This window comes from Salmo salar, chromosome 17 (genome assembly GCF_965601325.2).
Source record: "Salmo salar chromosome 17, fSalSal1, whole genome shotgun sequence".
NCBI classification, from domain to species: Eukaryota; Metazoa; Chordata; class Actinopteri; order Salmoniformes; family Salmonidae; genus Salmo; species Salmo salar.
Window position 1 is genome coordinate 9,932,203 of NC_138307.1, and position 19,205 is coordinate 9,951,407.

Here is a 19,205-nt window from a genome sequence, read left to right on the forward strand (position 1 = left end):
TCCTGTTTCTCTTGCTTTTGCCTCCATTCGTTCTCCTATCGTATTGAACCTACCCAAGATGCCCTTTTTACCCATAACCCCTTCAGTTGCTTGTGAATCCAATCCAGTGGCTCCTCCTCCTTTTCCGTTGCTCCCCCCCACCCATCATCACACGCTGCTTCTCCTGTCTCCCCCCCCCCCCACCCCCCCAGGCTCCAGCTGCCAGATGAGAACCCTGGACAGCGGGATTGGCACCTTCCCCCTCCCTGATTCCGTCACCCGGGTCAACGGGCGCCACATTCCCAGATCTGAGTCCAGCCCCGACCGGATGATGGCGAGCGTTCACAGTTCCACTGATCCTGACCAGGACCTCCTCTCGGCCTCTGCTGCTCATTCCTCATCCCATGTGAAAGTGCCTTCCCTGTCTGAGACCCACCCGCATGCATCACCCACCAGTGCCCTGGGCCACTCCCTGTCTGACCCTTCAGTTACTGGAAGAAGTTGTGGACAGGAAGCCCTGAGCTGCCTTCCCAGACCATCCACCTCAGGTAAGACTGGGGGTTCACCTCATATCAACCTCCCCGTTACGTCCCCATTCTATACCCATCTCCCAAAGCGTGCCACACTCCCCTTTATGAATTAAGAAGCATTGGATTGCCATAAGCATCGGCTGTCCACACCAATGTTCTTATACTAGTCCAGTCCCATCATGTGAGGTGGATTGTTCAAGTGCACACTTCAAGGAGAAAAGTCAATGATAGGGACACAACCACTGTTACAGGCTCTGTGTTGTCTCTGTTTCATGCCAATGGTTTTATGTTAGGTAAACCAATGATCCGCAGCTGCATATAAACGCTAGAATAGCTGGGCTGGCTCAGAGGATGTTTGGCCACTATCATGAAACCCTATTTGGTGTTAACCCATCTATAAACTGTGTATAAAATGAGAGAGGATAAAATTCAGATTCTCGCTGGCTCAATTTGATTGCGCAATGAGGTTGGTAGTGTTTTACTTCAATTCACATCATTATGGGGCGGCAGGTAGCCTAGTGTTTAGTGCATTGGGCCAGTAACCGAAAGGTTGCTAGATCGAATCCCCGAGCTGACAGGGTAAAAATCTATCATTCTGCCCCTGAACAAGGCAGTTAACCCACTGTTCCTAGGCCATCATTGAAAATAAGAATTTGTTCTTAACTGACTTGCCTAGTTAAATGAAGATTAAATAAAAAAGTATGAACCTTAAGTCACTCTCAAGAATTCACTATACATGTTCTTCCCTCTCAATCTCAACAGAGGATCCATTCTCCACTTGAAGGTATTCAGTGAAAATGAAAACCTTCTACCTTTGTAGAATGCTGGACTAGATGGACAAGCCTATCAGGCTTGATTTGGTATTCTGAGTGACATTCTGTAGCTCTGCTTAACAAAGGACACTGTGTCCCCCACCCACCTTCACAAAACCCTCCGGATGATACGACCCACAGACCATATCCCAAGGATAAGTCGCTAATACAATTAGACACGCAAACTCACTAGCGACAATAAGCGACATAGATCATAAACCACCTTCTGCCTGTTCTTTCACCGCAGCAACACAACAGCATGACGGTGGGTGGGAGGGAGGGAAGGAGAGAGAGAGGGATCATATAGGCTGGGGGAAGTAACACTAACAATGTACTCGTACAGTATAGGGATGAGTGATCCCAGTGATTTATGCAATCAGGGAATTAGTGTTGATCTGTGTGACCTAAGTACTGCAGTTAAGGTAGGCATGACCAGCAGCTGTCATTATAAGGACTAGAGAAGGAGCCTAATCTCCACCACGGATTCCCTCACAGGTTGTCAAGAAAATGAAAGGACTATTTTGTCCTCGGCACAATACAAATTATTCTGCTGATGTTCCCGCGGCGCCGCGGCCAACGAGGCCCAGTTAATTATATTGTCAGGAGAAGGTAGGATGTTGTAGAGAGAAAAAAAAGAGAGAAGGAAGGGGTAGGTAGTCATTAAAATTCACACTGACTCAGCTGTGGCAATCATTGGATGCTTTGTCATTGGGGGTAACAGTTTGAAGATGGTATTTCGGGGCTGCTTCAAGTCAGAGATGTAGCGGTGTAGTCTTTGTAGGGAGGATGCCATTGACTATTAATAGATGAAATGCCAAACTCCCTCACACTTAAAGAAATTGTAGCATCATGCTCATGTTGTACAGCGTGTGCTTTCAAAGGTTAACAACTATTTTGGCATAGCGTTAGCTAATGATGCATCCCAAATGGCAACCTATGGCCATGGTCGAAAGTAGTGCACTATAAAGGGAATAGGGTGCCATTTGGGATGTAGATATGAGTCTTACTGAAACTCCGGGACCTAAGAGCTTTGACATGTTTTTTTTCCGCCCTCTATGTACGCAATGCGTAGGTTCTCTTCCTGGTGTGAGTGTGTGGGTTTGGTTGTTGTCTATGTCTCATGATTTGTTTCTCTTTACTTTTGAATGATAGATGTGATCAGAAGGAAGCGACTGAGTCAGATAGAGTTATGCAGCACCAGCCACACAGTCACTACTGAGGCCCACGAGGAACAAGTGGAGAAGAAGAGGAACACCAAGGACCTAAACTCATCCAGTGTAAGAAACTTCCCACGCACTATTAGGCCTATGTCAAAGGGGTGGTGTTTTGGGAGCAAAATAGACTGCAAGAGCATAGTTATTGTGGCTTCTGTACAATCCCTATACAATATCACATCTCCAAGAAGCATTATCATTATGAAAGAGTATCTCCGTAATCTGTTGAGGATACAGTGATATTAAAGGGATTTGATCTACTTCCCCAGAGTCAGATGAAGTTGTGGATACCATTTTTATGTCTCTGCGTCCAGTATCAATGAAGTTAGGAGGTAGTTTCGCGAGCCAATGCTAACTAGCATTAGCGCAATAGCTGGAAGTCTATGGATATCTTCTAGCATACAAGTAGATCTAGGGCCTAATTGCTAAAATACCAAAGTATCCATTTAAGGAAGCAATTGCTAACCACGTTAGTACAATGACTAGACGTCTACCGTAGACGTCCAGTCATTGTGCTAACGCTAATTAGCATTTGCTCACGAAACTACTAACTTCCTTCATACTGGATGCTGAGACATAAAAATGGTATCCACAAGTTCATCTGACTCCTGAGAAGTAGTCTTTAAAGGGATTTATCTATCTTCTCATTCTGTTCAGATGTCCCTCTCTTTCGTGAACAGGACAGAGCCGCGAGAGTGTGCACATACTCAGGCAGCAGCAGTGACACCGAGACAGAGTCTGAAGGGAACACGCTAGGCTCCACCCAAAGCACTCTTACCAACAGAGCAAAGACGAGCAACCAAGGTCAGAATCTCGCCTGCATCCCACATCCACAGGCACAATATTGATGTTATTTAGATGTACTGTAGGCCAACATCATTTGATTTTAGACAGTTTATCTTGATTGGTTGATTGATTGATAGATATATTGATTGAAAATGGCTCTCCACAGTTGACTATGAAGAGAAGACAATGAAGAGAAGCAGTGTGGGAAAGTTCCCGTCAATCATGGACTACTATCAACATGACATGTTCTCTCACATAGAGAAGGACGACCACAGGAGGAATTTCTCCCAATACAACTTGTTGCACAACCAGTCATCGCTAGAGGGCAAAGCAGGAGACAGACTAAGCGTAAGTACTTCCTGTTGACCTATGACATACACTGAACAAAAATCTAAACACAACATGCAACAATTTCAAAGATTTTACGGAGTTACAGTTCATATAAGTAAATCAGTCAATTGAAATAAGTTCATTAGCCCCTAATCAATGGATTTCACATGACTGGTCAAGGGCGCAGCCACGGGTGGCCCTGGGAGGGCATAGGCCCACCCACTTGGGAGCCAGGCCCAGCCAATCAGAATGAGTTTTCCCCAACAAAAGGGATTTATTACAGTCAGAAATACTCCTCAGCACGCCCTGCCAAATTCTCAAAACAAAGTTGGAGGCGGCTTATGGTAGAGAAATTAACATTCAATTCCCTGGCAACAGCTCTGGTGGACATTCCTGCAGAGCATGCTCCCTCAAAACTTGAGACATTTGTGGTATTATGTTGTATGACAAAACTGCACATTTTAGTGGCCTTTTATTGTCCCCAGCATAAGGTGCACCTGTGTGATGATCATGCTGTTTAATCATCTTATTGATATGCCACACCTGTCATAAGGAGAAATGCTCACTAACAGGGATGTAAGCACATTTGTGGGAAAAATTGGAGAGAAATAAGCTTTTTTTGCGTATGGAAAATTTCTGTGATTTTCTATTTCAGCTCATGAATCATGGGACCAACAGTTTATATGTTGCATTTTATTTTTGTTCAGTATATTACCTTTGACATATCCTTTTGTAGGTCATCAACTAGATGATCATGGTCTGTTGATGTTGCTTCAGGAGGATCTATTGTACGGACCACTTTACCTCGAACCTCGAAAAAGTCTGATGTTTAGAATACAATTTGACACTAATGTCATCAAGGATGTAGTCAAACTTTCCCTCTAAATGTTATGTGAGATCATGCATTAGCTCAAAGCAAACTGTTTCCATGGTAACTTGCACTCCAACTCATGTGAAAACAAAATCGCTGTAAAGCAACATTTGTCCTTTTCCAGCTTCTCCAGCTTTCTCAAAGTGTGGACAAAGTCCACAAAGCTTGATGTCTTTCACCCTCCTATACAACGCTGTAGTTGGATTGTTCAGACGTTTTCATAAAATAAAATAAATTAAAGTCGCCTAATTGCTTTCGATTGGCTTGCCCTCTCGTATCACGGGGTATTTACCTACCACTATTTAACTTCACTGAATGATAAATGAGGAGCAGTGACCATGAAATGGCCCTCAGCCCCTACTTCCCCTCAGATCAGTGTAGTAGAATAACCTAACACACACACACACACACACACACACACACACACACACACACACACACACACACACACACACACACACACACACACACACACACACACACACACACGACCTGACAGAAAAATCCATAATCTGCAAAAGGATTTGACTCAACTAGAGGTCGACCGAGTAATCGGCATGGCCGATTAATTAGGGCCGATTTCAAGTTTTCATAACAATCGGTAATCGTCATTTTTGGACGCCGATTATGGCAGAATACATTGCATTCCACAAGGAAACTGTGTGGCAGGCTGACCACCTGTTACGCGAGTGCAGCAAGGAGCCAAGGTAAGTTGCTAGCTAGCATTAAACTTATCTTATAAAAAACAATCAATCTTCACGTAATCACTAGTTAACTACACATGGTTGATGATATTACTAGGTTAACTAGCTTGTCCTGCGTTCCTACTTCGCCAAACGAGGGATGATTTAACAAAAGCGCATTTGTGAAAAAAGTACAATCATTGCACGAATGTACCTAACCATAAACATCAATGCCTTTCTTAAAATCAATACACAGAAGTATATTTTTTTAAACCTGCATATTTAGTTAAAAGAAAATCATGTTAGCAGGCAATATTAACTAGGGAAATTGTGTCACTTCTCTTGCGTTCATTGCACGCAGAGTCAGGGTATATGCAACAGTTTGGGCCGCTTGGCTCGTTGTGAACTAATTTGCCAGAATTGTACATAATTATGACATAACATTGAAGGTTGTGCAATGTAACAGCAATATTTAGACATAGGGTTGCTACCCGTTTGATAAAATACGGAACGGTTCCATATTTCACTGAAAGAATAAATGTTTTGTTTTCGAAATGATAGTTTCCGGATTTGACCATATTAATGACCAACGGCTCGTATTTCTGTATTTATTATATTATAATTAAGTCTATGATTTCATAGAGCAGCCTGACTGAGTGGTGGTAGGCGGCAGCATGCTCGTGAGCATTCATTCAAACTTTACTGCGTTTGTCAGCAGCTCTTAGCAATGCTTGCTTCACAGCACTGTTTATGACTTCCAGCCGATCAACTCCCAAGATTAGGCTGGCGATACTAAAGTCTCTGTAAGAACATCCCATTGTCAAAGGTATATGAAATACAAATGGTATAGAGAGAAATAGTCGACGAGTCATTATTACTATAATAACTACAACCTAAAACTTCTTAACTGGGAATATTGAAGAACTGGGAATATTGAATATTGAACCACCAGCTTTCATATGTTCTCATGTTCTGAGCAAGGAACTTAAAAGTTAGCTTTTTTACATGGCACATATTGCACTTTTACTTTCTTCTCCAACTGTAACGATCGTCTGACAGAGGGGACCAAGATGCAGCGTGGTAAGTGCTCATATTAACTTTAATGACACTATAAATAAAACAAGAAAACGAAAGCTAACAGTTCTGCCAGGTGAACACACAAGACAGAAAACATCTACCCACCAAACCCCAAAGGAAAACAGGCTGCCTAAGTATGGCTCCCAATCAGCGACAATGATGTACAGCTGTCCCTGATTGAGAGCCATACCAGGCCAAAACAAAGAAATACAAAAACATAGAAAAAAGGACATAGAATGCCCACCCCAACTCACGCCCTGACCAAACCAAAATAGAGACATAAAAAGGAACTCTAAGGTCAGGGCGTGACACCAACACTGTGTTTTTGCATTATTTAAACCAAATTGAGCATGTTTCATTATTTATTTGAGACTAAATAGATTTTATTTATGTATTATATTAAGTTAAAATAAAAGTGTTCATTCAACAACAAAAAAATGCATGAAATGTATGCATTCACTAATGTAAGTCGCTCTGGATAAGAGCATCTGCTAAATGACTAAAATGTAAAATGTAATTTAAATGTATTGTTGTAATTGTCATTATTATTATATTAATCGGTGTTGGGGTTTTTGGCCATCCAATAATCGGTATTGGTATCGGTGTTGAAAAATCATAATCGGTCGACCTCTAGACTCAGCACAAGTTCAGAGAGAGGGAGAAAGGAAAAAAACATGAATATTTTTTATGTTCTTGAACTGTGGTTCTTACTGTTGGCCTATAGAGGCCTTGTACTATGAAAGAGGAGCAGTACTGAAACTTGCAGCTACTCTGCTAAAGCAAAATACAACGCTGCATGGCTCAGGCTGTATACCTTCTTATTAAACTTACAACATCATCCTTGCCAGTCTCGTTTTGGGGTCAAACATTTCTAACAGATTCAATAAGTACAGATCTATTCCATTCTGCATTGACTGAACAATTGTCTGCTCAAAATTGAATGTGGAAAACGAATGCCCTTGGTGTATACTTTGACCCTGACGAAGGCACTGCATACAGAAACATTGGTTCATCTATTCATTGAATAACTGGGAATAAAATAGAGTATGCAGCTTTTTGTCTCCTCAGCCGTTAGTCTACACTTAATAAAACAATTTTGGATATGAGTCTTCCGCTCCCACTCTACAAAGATGTCTGTACTAAAAGGGCCAGTTTGACTATTTTAATGCCAGTGAAATAAAATAAAATAAATAAAAATGAAATAAGGTAAAGTGTGGTTGCTGGTTGCGGACGTGGGGTTGTAACTGAGATTTTTCTAGGTTTATGTGTGGCTGGCTTCTGCGGTGGTGAGCCGGGGGTTTGAAAGCATGGCTCGGATTGCGATGAGACTCCCTCCAGAAATGCAGCGTCGGACAGAGATCAAGTGCATCCAACCTGCACAGAGATCACCCAAACAATGACAACAAATACACCAAAGACAGAGCAACACTATGGATTTAATCCTACCATCTTTTGCTGTCCAATAATTGGTCTTGGAAAGACCTCACAAGATAATATCTTCATAAATAAAATAAAGAAACTTTGAAAAGACATCTAACACAATAAAGGCCTATGAGGACTATTGACATTGTTTGGTTGAATAGCACTTGACTATTCTAAATTAATCCGTTAATAATTAAATGTTCAAGTTAAAGGTATACAGAATTACAGAAGAGAGAACCTCATTTAATATCCATGAACCAACCAAGATGATGGACCCCCTTTCAACCCATTTTCTCCTTTTCAACCTGTTTACTCCTTATTAACATGGATTTTACCTTAAAGGGACAATGTGTCTCATAAAGGGACACAGTTGCCCTCATGTCCACCCATGACAATACTCCCACAGTGGGGTCTGAAATTATTGACACCCTTGATAAAGCTGAGCAAAAATGACTGTATAAAATAAATAATTAAAATACTGAGCTACAGTATATTGAATGCCCAAAATTGTTTGAAAAATGATATTATTTTATACTACTAATACAATTGGTCAGGGAAAGAGATTTTTTTAACAAGTAATATGCATATTTTTCTCAAAAAGGTAGGGGTCCCAATTACTCAAATTGCTAGGATAATGGTAGTGAGCATTTTTCTAAAATGTTTTATGAGTTGGAGAACACATTGGGAGGTATCTAAGACCATTCCTCCATACAGATTTCTTTCAGATCCTTGATATCCTTCGTCTGTGCTTAGACAAACGATATCCCTCTTCAATTCAAACCAAAGGTTTTCAATGGGTGTCATGTCCGTAGACTGAGATGGCCATTGCAAAATTGATATTTTGTGGCCAATTAACCATTTCTTTGTGGATTTAGATGTTTGCTTGGGGTTATTGTCTCGCTGGAAGATCCACTTATGGTCAAGTTTCAGCCTCCTGGCAGAGGCAACGAGGTTTCTGGCATAAAATGTCCCAGTCCTGGGTAAAGTTCATGATGCCATTGACCTTAACAAGTGCCCCAGGGCCGGTGTAAGCAAAATAGCCCCATTACATCAAAGATCCATCACCATATTTTACAGTAGGTATGGGGTACTTTTCTGCTCATTCTAATTTCCACGTCAAACCCACTACTGGTATGCGTGGCCAAAGAGCTCTATTTTCATTTCATCCAACAAATGTAAAAGCCTGGAGTTTGCTTAATGGCATTATTATTTAAAACAATTAGGGGGTAGATCAGCTTTAATATTGCAAATAGATTTCGGCTTCCATCAATTAAATTGTTTGCATCGTTTCCAATCTCCCATATATATTTTTTTGTAAAAATATACAGTACCATTCAAAAGTTTGGACACACCTGCTCATTCAAGGGGCTTTCTTTATTTTTACTATTTTCGACATTGTAGAAAAGTATTGAAGACATCAAAACTACGAAATAACACATGGAATCGTGTAGTAACCTAAAAAGTGTTAAACATATCAAAATAATTTTGATTTTAGATTCTATAAAGTAGCCACCCTTTGCCTTGATGACAACTTTGCACACTCTTGGCTTTCTCTCAATCAGCTTCAACTGAAATGCTTTTCAACAGTCTTGAAGGACTTCCCACATATGCTGAGCACTTGTTGGCTGCTTTTCCTTCACTCTGCGGTCTGACTCATCCCAAACCATCTCAATTGGGTTGATGTTGGGTGGTTGTGGAGGTCATCTGATTTAGCACTCCATCACTCTCCTTCATGGTCAAATAGCCTTAACACAGGCTGGAGATGTGTTGGGTCATTGTCCTGTTGAAAAACAATTGATAGTCCCACTAAGCGCAAACCAGATGGGATGGCGTATCGCTGCAGAATGCTTTGGTAGCCCATGCTGGTTAAGTGTGCTTTGAATTCTAAATAAATCACAGACACTGTCAAAAGCAAAGCACCCCCACACCATCACACCTCCTCCTCCATGCTTCACGGTGGGAAACACACATGCGGAGATCATCCATTCACCGACTCTACGTCTCACAAAGACACGGCGGTTGGAACGAAAAATCTAAAATTTGGACTCATCAGACCAAAGGACAGATGTCCACTGGTCTAATGTCCATTGCTCATGTTTCTTGGCCCAAGCAAGTCACTTCTTATTATTGGTGTCCTTTAGAAGTGGTTTCTTTGCAGCAATTCGACCATGAAGGCCTGATTCACGCAGTCTCCTCTGAACATTTGTTGTTTAGATTTGTCTGTTACTTGAACTCTGTGAAGCATTTATTTGGGCGGCAATCTGAGGTGCAGTTAACTCTAGTGAACTTATCCTCTCCAGCAGAGGTAATTCTGGGTCTTCCTTTCCTGTGGCAGTCCTCATGAGAGTCAGTTTCATCATAGCTCTTGATGGTTTTTGCGACTGCACTTGAAGAAACTTTCAAGGTTCTTGCCATTTTCCGAATTGACTGACCTTCAAGTCTTAAGGTAATGATGGACTGTCATTTCTCTTTGATTATTTGAGCGGTTCTTGCCATAATATGGACTTGATCTTTTACGAAGTAGGGCTATCTTCTGTATAACCACCCCTACCTTGTCACAACACAACTGATTGTCTCAAACGCATTAAGAAGAAAATAAATTCCACAAATTAACTTTTAAGATGACACACCTGTTAATTGCAATGCATTCCAGGAGACTACCTGATGAAGCTTGTAGAGAGAATGCAAAGAGCGTGCAAAGCTGTCATCAAGGCAAAGGGTGGCTACTGTGAAGAATCTCAAATATAAAATATATTTTAATTTTAACACTTTTTTGGTTACTACATGATTCCATACAGTATGTGTTATTTCATAGTTTTGATGTCTTCACTATTATTCTACAATGTAGAAAATAGTAAAAGAAAAAAACCTTGAATGAGTAGCTGTGTCCAAACTTTTGACTGGTACTGTATGTATATATATTTTCCTCTAACCCTACATCCCCTTCCCTAATTGGAGTAAACTAATGGACAACAACACTTAGGCTTCTACTTCTAGCTTATACATTCTATATACTGTACATTTTATTAAGGACACAGTATATTTTACAATAGTTATCTTTCGTTAGTTTTTTGGCCCATCCTTGTTTGTGTTTCGTCCCAGCTACCCTTAACCCCGCCCATCTATCACTGAAGTCCATCCAGTTTTGATTTCTATTTGCAATATTATTATTTAAATGTGCGATGATGTTTCACAAAAGCTCTGAACCTTTCTATTCTCTTAGTTTCTACAGATTGTAAATTAAAGATACATTTTTGCTAAGAGTATTATTATATTATTGATCGATTGACTAGGAATTTTTAAATCACCCAGCAGTGTTAAATGGCATTGGCACTTGGATTCGATTGGAACTGGTGCTTTGGTCAGATTACATGAAAATAGAGGTCTTTGGCCACGCACACCAGTGGTGGGTGTGGCACCAAAATGAGAATGTATGAGTCGTAAAGAAACCCATACCTACTGTAAAATATGGTGTTGGGACCACACTGTATATGTGACCATTCACAGTCAGTCAGGTAAGTTTATAATATCGTCATGGAAGATTCGTTTGGGAAATGTGTGGAAGGTGCGGACGGGGAGCACGGGTGCAGTGTGAGATTGGGTGATTTAAGTGCCTTTAATAACCTTTCACAAACACTCAGGAGAGTGATGTAAAGCTCGGCAGCTCTCATCAGGGACCTCATGGCCCAGCCTGGCCCCCATTCATCATCCTGACACTGCCTGACAGCCACGCTGCCTGCCTGCCTCTCTGCCTGCCTGGCTACACCCCCTCTTCCCTCTGCCTCCTTCAACCCCACCCCCTTTTCTTTCTACATCTTTCTCAGTTTGGCTCTCATCCTCTCTTTCTTCCCTTCTCTTTCTTTCCTTCTCTCCTTTTTTCTCTCTTTCTTTCCTCCTCTCCCTTGTTCTCTCTCTCACTCCCTTCTCTCTCTCCCTTCTCTCTCTACCTCCCATCTTTTTCTCTCTCCTGATGGGTAATAGAGATTGCTGCAGGCCTCTCTGACAGGGGGAAAACAGAATTAGATGCTGTGCTGGGGCCGGGCATGGCAGGACCTAAGGAGCCAGACCAGAGAGGGCCAGGTTACACAGCCATATGCCTCATAACTAAATAATATCTGTGTTCACACCTTCTCCCCAGCTGCTTGTAACAGCTTGTTACCTGGAGCACTAATGTAATGGGGAGAGAGAGGGATGTTTTTGGTCTTGGACATGCAATTGGAAATAGAAGTACAGACATGTAAGTGTGGAGGCCCATATATATATATAGTGGGGGGAAAAAATAAAAAATTCCCTCATTAAAATGCAAATCAATTTATAACATTTTTGACATGCGTTTTTCTGGTTATTTTTGTTGTTATTCTGTCTCTCACTGTTCAAATAAACCTACCACTAAAATTATAGACTGATCCTTTCTTTATCAGTGGGCAAACGTACAAAATCAGCAGGGGATCAAATACTTTTTTCCCCCACTGTGTATATATATAGATTTGAATTGCATGTCAGCTGCTACTGCCTATACATACATACATACATACATACATACATACATACATACATACATACATACATACATACATACATACATACATACATAAACTCAGCAAAAAAAGAAACGTCCCTTTTTCAGGACCCTGTCTTTTAAAGATAATTTGCAAAAATCCAAATAACTTTACAGATCTTCATTGTAAAGGGTTTAAACACTGTTTCCCATGCTTGTTCAATGAACCATAAACAATGAATTAACATGCACCTGTGGAACGGCTGTTAAGACACTAACAGCTTACAGACGGTAGGCAATTAAGGTCACAGTTATGAAAACTTAGGACACTAAAGAGGCCTTTCTACTGACTCTGAAAAACACCAAAAGAAAGATGCCCAGGGTCCCTGCTCATCTGTGTGAGCGTGCCTTAGGCATGCTGCAAGGAGGCATGAGGACTGCAGAGGTGGCCAGGGCAATAAATCGCAATGGCCGTACTGTGAGACGACAGGACGGACAGCTGATTGTCCTCGCAGTGGCAGACCACGTGTAACAACACCTGCACATGATCGGTACATCCGAACATCACACCTGCGGGACAGGTACAGGATGGCAACAACAACTGCCCGAGTTACACCAGGAACGCACAATCCCTCCATCAGTACTCAGACTCTCCGCAATAGGCTGAGAGAGGCTGGACTGAGGCCTGTTGTAGGCCTGTTGTAAGGCAGGTCCTCACCAGACATCACAAGCAACAACGTTGCCTATGGGCAAAAACCCACCATCGCTGGACCAGACAGGACTGGCAAAAAGTGCTCTTCACTGACGAGTCGCTGTTTTGTCTCACCAGGGGTGATGGTCGGATTCGCGTTTATCTTCGAAGAAAAAACGTTACACCGAGGCCTGTACTCTGGAGCGGGATCGATTTGGAGGTGGATGGTCCGTCATGGTCTGGGTCGGTGTGTCACAGCATCATCGGACTGAGCTTGTTGTCATTGCAGGCAATCTCAAAGCTGTGCGTTACAGGGAAGACATCCTCCTCCCTGATGTGGTACCCTTCCTGCAGGCTCATCCTGACATGACCCTCCAGCATGACAATTCCACCAGCCATACTGCTTGTTCTGTGCGTGATTTCCTGCAGGACAGGAATGTCAGTGTTCTGCCTTGGCCAGCGAAGAGCCTGAATTTCAATCCCATTGAGCACGTCTGGGACCTGTTGGATTAGAGGGTGAGGGCTAGGGCCATTCCCCCCAGAAATGTCAGGGAACTTGCAGGTGCCTTGGTGGAAGAGTGGGGTAACATCTCACAGCAAGAACTTGCAAATCTGGTATAGTCCATGAGGAGGAGATGCAGTACTTAATGCAGCTGGTGGCCACACCAGATACTGACTGTTACTTTTGATTTTGAACCGCCCCCCCTTTGTTTAGGGACACATTATTCCATTTCTGTTAGTCACATGTCTGTGGAACTTGTTCAGTTTATGTCTCAGTTGTTGAATCTTGTTATGTTCATACAAATATTTACACGTTAAGTTTGCTGAAAATAAACGCAGTTGACAGTGAGAGGATGATTCTCTTTTTTACTGAGTTTACATACATACACACACAGTATACCGTTAGTGGTATATGAACAATAAATATTTCAGACACACAACAATTGTCCAGAATCCCAGTCAGGGAGAAGAACAGCCATTCTCTCTTTGGCCTCCTTATCGACTGACTGACTCTTAACACCTTCTTTAGAAAGTAAGAATGTTTCCAGCGTATATATTCTTTCAGAATCCCAGTTACCCAAGACATTCCCATTGAACTGAAATACCTCAGTGTTGCTAGATGATAACCAATTAGCCATTGACAACCTCTTTTTCCACCTGAAGTGCCCCTGAGGTGATGTTTTCCTGTGTGTTCCGTTGTAAAGGATACACTTCAACTGGCTCCTTAGGTGCCAGCGGATGGTCAAGGTCTGCACGGAGGTTGGTTTCGACCCACAGACGAGTGGTAATTGTGTTTCACCAAATCAAATTCAATCACAGATAAGAATCCCTCCTGCCGAGATAGAGAGCTCAGTGCTGTTTGGAGAAGAGCAGGACCATGATTGCTGTTCCTCACTGTCATAGGCACTGAACGAAAGGCCATCCCAATTCCAATCACTGATCACAATCAAGCCATACACCCTCTGCTCTGTTCTCATGGTCTTCCACCACCATGCACCTGTAGACGACACTACACTGGCACATACTATAGGGTCTGTTTCCTGGACCCAGATTGAGCCTAATCTTGGACTAAAAAGCATTTTCGATATGGCACTTTGGATTCTCTGGATTCTCCATTCTTTACTAGAATGGAGATATGTGTCAGTGTGCAAATTAGAATGACATTTGTTTTTATCACCAACCCTTGAATTACCATTATTAGTCATTGTACCTCAAAAGTGATATTTTTCAGAAGTCTGGGGTATTTCTGATTTTCTCTGTGCTGATTTAGTACATGAAGAATATCTAACCCGCAGTGCCTGTGTTTAGAATGCATTATTGTAAACCGCCAGATTGTTATTGGAGTGGTTGGAGTTCCTGGGAGGAAAGCCATTTCTAAGAGGCACCTGGCAATGAACACTTAATGATGAGGAGTTAGTGTAACCCCGAGGGCGGTCTATACCCCTGATAATATGGTAATACCTCTGTATACTCTCCACCCAGGAAATGTGTGGATGGCTTGGCCCCTTCGGTAGATTGGCTGGAGGAAAATCCAGTTACCCAGAGAATTGAGTTTACCTTTACCACAGATAAAATGCAGCCAGAGAGCACAGGCTCCATCTAGTAATTCCTCAAATTATTTCAAGATTCCTCAGTGTATTTCTGCATAAATATTTCCGTTAAGATATTCTAATAGTTATTGACCAAGGTTGAACATAACATATATTTTTTTCTATTGAAGATGTGTTTTGTATTCACTGTGGTTAGATTTATGACAGTATGTGGAAAAATGCATTATGCGTGATTTCTGTGATTATGCTAGATTGGAGATGCAGAGCTTTTTATATATATTTATCTCACTGGGGACTTCTCCTATTGTTGTGTTGCCAATTTACTCAAGGTTGGTGGAATGGCTTGGAGGTGTTTTCCATGAAAAAAGGCAATGAGTTCAGCAACCAAACACGATTAAAGTGTACATGCCAAAAATATTTCTCAAAGTACATAAACAACAGGACCTAGAGGGCTCTAGTGATTCATCCTGAAACTGCAACATTAATGCTGCAATCTGGGATTTATTTCTTAGCAAAATGGCAGCCCCACTCTTGTTGTGGTATATTCTTCAACACACAATGGATTGAAATCTCCATTGAACAGATACCCAGATCCCACATTATACCTTTAAGTGAGATTCTCTGTGCATACCAAAAACAATATGTCAGTATGCAAAATGATATACAATAGATGTTTGCTCTACAGTATATTTGAGGTTAAGCCATTTGTGTTAATTTATAGCGAGAGTAAGCCGGCCACCGTTTGAATCGTTTCTTTTTTTAACCACATGGGCTGCTGACAACATTATAATATGTTGTGTTAAAACAGCTACGAAGGAGAATCACTCTCCCTCTCTCCCTGTAGAGAGGTTGATATCTCACGGCAGATTCCCCCAGATGGACTTATTGGGCCTTAAGCATGGGAGGAGAATGAACAAAGCTCTCAATAAATCAATGCGATACTCAGGAATGGCAGTAGTCAAATTGCTTTGTAGTGTTGCATCACGCTGAAGTAGATGTACACTGAGTGTACAAAACATTTCCATGACATAGACTGACCTCGTGAGTCAACATGGGTCAGCATTCCTGTGGAACACGCTCGACACCTTCTAGAGTCCATGCCCCAATGAATTGAGGCAGTTCTGAGGGCAAAAGGGGGTGCAACTCAATATTAGGAAGGTGTTCTTAATGTTTTGTACACTCAGTGTAAATTCAGCCTTTTTTTTGTTGTTTCTGGATATTCTTTAATGAGAGACCAAGTGACAGATTACTTATATGAAATGATATGGAGAAAGGGGCAATCTGGGAAAGCTTCATTGTTGTTTGAATACCAGATTGACCCTTTAAAGTGTGATAACAATGTGTTGCGGTGTGGACTCAGTGTGGGCAGATAACAAAAACGCCTCTCGTCTAATTTTCTCCTCTCTTGTTTCTCTTGTTTTTGCTGTAGAAAGGGAATCAAGAGGACATGACGACAGGCGGCTGCGACGGAGGGGACCAGGCCGGCTCCAGAGACGTGTCCTTGGAGTCCCTGAACAAGTTGAACAGCAGTGGGCTGGGGCTGTACCCGGAGACAGAACTAAGGCCCAGTAATGGTGACTGCTCCTGTTCCGCAGGGGAGAGAGAAGAGGACTGCTGCAGCAGGGCTGACAACGAGCCCTCGTCGTCCAGCTACTACTCCAACAAGCCCGGGGCGGAGCGTGTGGGTTCTCTCAGCGATTCGCTTTACGACAGCTTCTCCTCATGCACCAGTCAAGGCTCCAACGATGTGTAGAGTAAGAAAGTGGAGGCCGGGGTCGATTCTGTGGAGTCCTCTGCTACTCCCACCAACCGAAGCACTTAGGTCACAAGGAAGGAAGTGATGTCATAGGGGATGTCATAAGGACGTGAACCCAGACTGTACAGTTTGCATGACCTCTAACCTGGACAATTAAACTATAGGCTACAACCTTACCACCGTTCAAGGTGTGGAAAGCAATATTAGAAATTGTCTTCTAGCATTATATATTTTTTCCCGACGGGGGAATGTTTTTTATCATTGCACTGTAAAAAAATACTGTACAAAGTTTTTAAGGAATTTAAAAAGTGAAATTCAACTTGAAGACACAACTAGAGTAAATACCACCAAATCAAACCAATCAGTAATATCATCAGGAGCAACTGATGATGCCTAGTAGTGTGAAGCAATACCTTAAGAATCATCAAATGTGCAAAAAACTGTTACGGTTGTTGGACGTGGATAGATGGTTTTCTCACGGATCATTATTTCTCAAATTTGAATTGGAACAATGTTTTACTGCCACAGTGTTGTATGCCATAATGGCAGGCCTACACACCACAACTACCATCATGCAATACACTGCAACCCATACCATGCAATCATAGCTCCTAAAGCCATTGGCTCAGACGTGTACGATTTCCAGACTGCTGTGGTATCTTGAAAGTTGCATGGTGAACTAAAATGTGACACGCATTAGAACAAGAACAAATAATGTATATATTTTTTGAAGTGGTGTGATTTATACTTTATATTAAGTGACCTAAATACATGCATATGCACATTTAATTGAACCACCAGTGCTGTGGAATCTTAAAGAATAATATCCAGCATATTGAATGTACTGGAGTCAGTACTGACTTTGAGTTGTATTACAGATGAGAAAGACATGATCAATACATGATCAATCATTTCTACCAGCAAGTCAAAACTGTCAAGCTGAACTTCAACTGCTGTGTAGTAGCGTATAGGGACACTTCGGGATATTTGGCAATGAAGCCCTTTATCTTCTTCCCAAGTCAGATGAACTCATGGAGGCCATTATTATGTCTCTGCATCAAGTATGAAGGAAGTTAGAGTTAGTTGTGTGAGCCAATGCTAACTAGTGTTAGCGCAATGACTGGACGTCTATGGTATCTACTAGCATGCTAGCAGTTACCATAGACTTCCAGTCATTATGCGAACACTACTTAGCAGCATCATTCAAACTGCACGCAGAGACATACAAATGGTATCCACGAATTCATCTGACTCTGGGGAAGTAGAAAAAAAAATCCTGAAGTATCCCGTACCATCACCATTGTACTTGGGTCACTCAGTATTTAATGTAAACAGAACTAAACTAGTGTCTGAATGGTACTTATGAATCAGAAACTTCTGTTGGCTTCAATAACACATTTGCAAGGTCTATGCTAGTAGCTCAGGGAAAATGCAACGCTTATACCTAGTTACCTTGAATATAAGGTTACCACTCACGGAAAATGCTGTCATTTTTTTAATTGAAAACAGACATTTTTTGAAAAGTAAAACCTTCATGAACTGCAGGATAACAGAACTGTTGAAATTGTGTCTCTTGTAGAATCACAAAACACTCCTTTCTTTGTATATTTTGTTTGTGTGTTAAAAACTGCAATTAAGTTAATATCAGAATGGAACATTGCTGACTGGTATATGCAATTTTAAATTTAAATCATTGTGTTATGTTTGCCAATCATTCAACCTTGTCTATATGTCTTCTGATTGAGAACAGCTCAACTTTTCTTGATCGTTTCCTCGTTTTGTGACTTCCTGTAGAGTTTGTCGATACAAAATGTTTTATTTTGTCGAATAAAAGCTACAACTGCAACCTTTTATCACTTTATCCTATAACACATTTGAAACGTAGTATGAATAAATCATCATGCCAAACGTGCTAATTTGATTCTGGTTCTAATCAAAAACAGATTGTGTACGTTTCATTGTTTGAACAATTTTCCATGAAACTGTTAACAATATGTAAGGAGAGTCTTGCTAAGACCATAATGTGTATTTTTTCTAGCTGGCGAGTATTTATATCCCACTTTTTGTACATGGAACTGTATAGTGTTGTTTAATTGTCCTACTTCACATCTTCTCTGCTTGATTGTTCCTTTGTAAGAGAACCTGTTACCAGCAGTGTTACTTTGGTAATTACGTGTGCAATTTTGGCTGTTACATTAGACTTTTAATGATATATTTTATGTAATCATTTCCAATAAAAATAAAAATAAATGATTTCCTATTTTCAATTTGGTGCAGCTTCCGTAAATGTTGGAGGTTGACGTGTGTGTGTGTGTGTGTGTGTGTGTGTGTGTGTGTGTGTGTGTGTGTGTGTGTGTGTGTGTGTGTGTGTGTGTGTGTGTGTGTGTGTGTGTGTGTGTGTGTGTGTGTGTGTGTGTGTGTGTGTGTGTGTGTGTCATACAGGTGTGCATTCAATATCATATACTGTAGTCAAATGTAAGGTACTGATCTTTGCCATTGCGCTCA

General features: G+C 41.4%; 1 protein-coding gene across 6 annotated transcripts in view; it reads left to right on the plus strand.

Annotated features, from left to right (window-relative positions):
* Positions 1-18,967, plus strand: part of LOC106575258 (nck-associated protein 5) — a 157,883-nt gene extending 138,916 nt beyond the window's left edge. For 3 of the 6 annotated variants that reach the window (XM_014151655.3, XM_014151657.3, XM_014151666.3), the window contains 5 exons: positions 192-527; positions 2,474-2,598; positions 3,216-3,339; positions 3,488-3,669; positions 16,374-18,967. In XM_014151655.3, the coding sequence (XP_014007130.3) occupies positions 192-527; positions 2,474-2,598; positions 3,216-3,339; positions 3,488-3,669; positions 16,374-16,697 (1,091 nt within the window). In that variant the 3' untranslated portion in view covers positions 16,698-18,967. Of the gene's footprint in view, positions 1-58; positions 168-191; positions 528-2,473; positions 2,599-3,192; positions 3,340-3,487; positions 3,670-4,387; positions 4,872-16,373 lie in introns of those variants that run through there. The other 3 variants (XM_014151665.3, XM_082963450.1, XM_014151670.3) reach the window with 3 other exon arrangements.
* Positions 18,968-19,205: the final 238 nt, after the last annotated feature.